This window comes from Hipposideros armiger, unplaced genomic scaffold (genome assembly GCF_001890085.2).
Source record: "Hipposideros armiger isolate ML-2016 unplaced genomic scaffold, ASM189008v1 scaffold_958, whole genome shotgun sequence".
Taxonomy (NCBI): Eukaryota; Metazoa; Chordata; class Mammalia; order Chiroptera; family Hipposideridae; genus Hipposideros; species Hipposideros armiger.
This window is the reverse complement of record NW_017732308.1, coordinates 107,309-108,255: the sequence shown is the minus strand read 5'-3', so window position 1 is coordinate 108,255 and position 947 is coordinate 107,309. Positions and strand designations below refer to the sequence as shown.

Here is a 947-nt window from a genome sequence, read left to right as displayed (position 1 = left end):
CATGCATTGCAAAACTCAATTTTTAAAAATAATTATCTTGGTCAAATCAACAATGTTGTAAAGATCATGTAAGGTGCCAGATGGGCACTGGGCTTATCAGGGGGATCATGTTATAGACTGTGAAGATGCCTGACCAATGCTCTATACACCTGAAGCTGAAGTAGAATAGTATTGAATGTGAACTATAACTATTGGGTTGTCGGAAAAGTCATGACACATTTTTGCAACAAAAAATATAGAAAAAATACGTCATGACTTTTCCTATAACCCAATAAATATATAGGTATGTAGTGTAGTCACGGGATGTGGAGTACAACATAGAGAAGATAGTCGATGGTATTGTAACAGCTACATAAGATGTCAGAGGGGTATTAGCTTGGGGGGTGGGTTATCACTTTATGAGGGGTTTAAATGTCTAACTATTATGGTACTTTGTATACCTGAAACTAATAAAAAATAAATTAAAAAAAAATCCAAGTTGAATAAGTTCTTTTAATGGCTCCTGATTGATTCTGTTTTTAGGGACTTCACCGGGGGAGTAGGATCAAGACCAAGACCAGGTAATTTGGCAGCAATGAAATAACGCACACCTCCCTGAAGTTCAATGTAATTTATGTTACAGCTTCATATCTTTCCCCCTTTTATTTCTTCAGCTTTGCTGCCTCTTGACCTGCTTCTGAAAGTGCCACCCCTTATGCTCAGGGCCCACGTAAAGGAGATAGAGGCCCAGCTAGTGATGGGGTGGCAGTCCCATAGTCTTCCTGCTGTGATTCTTCGCAATCTCAAAGATCATGGTAGTACTTATTAGATCAAATTGATGTCAAGCACAGAATGGGCAAACCCAGAATTATAGTTGGGCCTGAAATGTCTAAATGATGCTTGGGAGGTAATTTTAATACAAACAGCAGGGGAATTTGTTTTGTCTGTCTACCATTATTAGTTTGGCA

General features: G+C 38.5%; 1 protein-coding gene across 1 annotated transcript in view; it reads left to right on the top strand.

Annotated features, from left to right (window-relative positions):
• NEK10 (NIMA related kinase 10) overlaps window positions 1-947 on the top strand; it is a 192,847-nt gene that overhangs the window by 154,333 nt on the left and 37,567 nt on the right. The window contains exons 30-31 of the mRNA XM_019630865.1: window positions 523-560; window positions 654-794. Coding sequence (XP_019486410.1) covers window positions 523-560; window positions 654-794 — 179 coding nt within the window. The remainder of the gene's footprint in view (window positions 1-522; window positions 561-653; window positions 795-947) is intronic.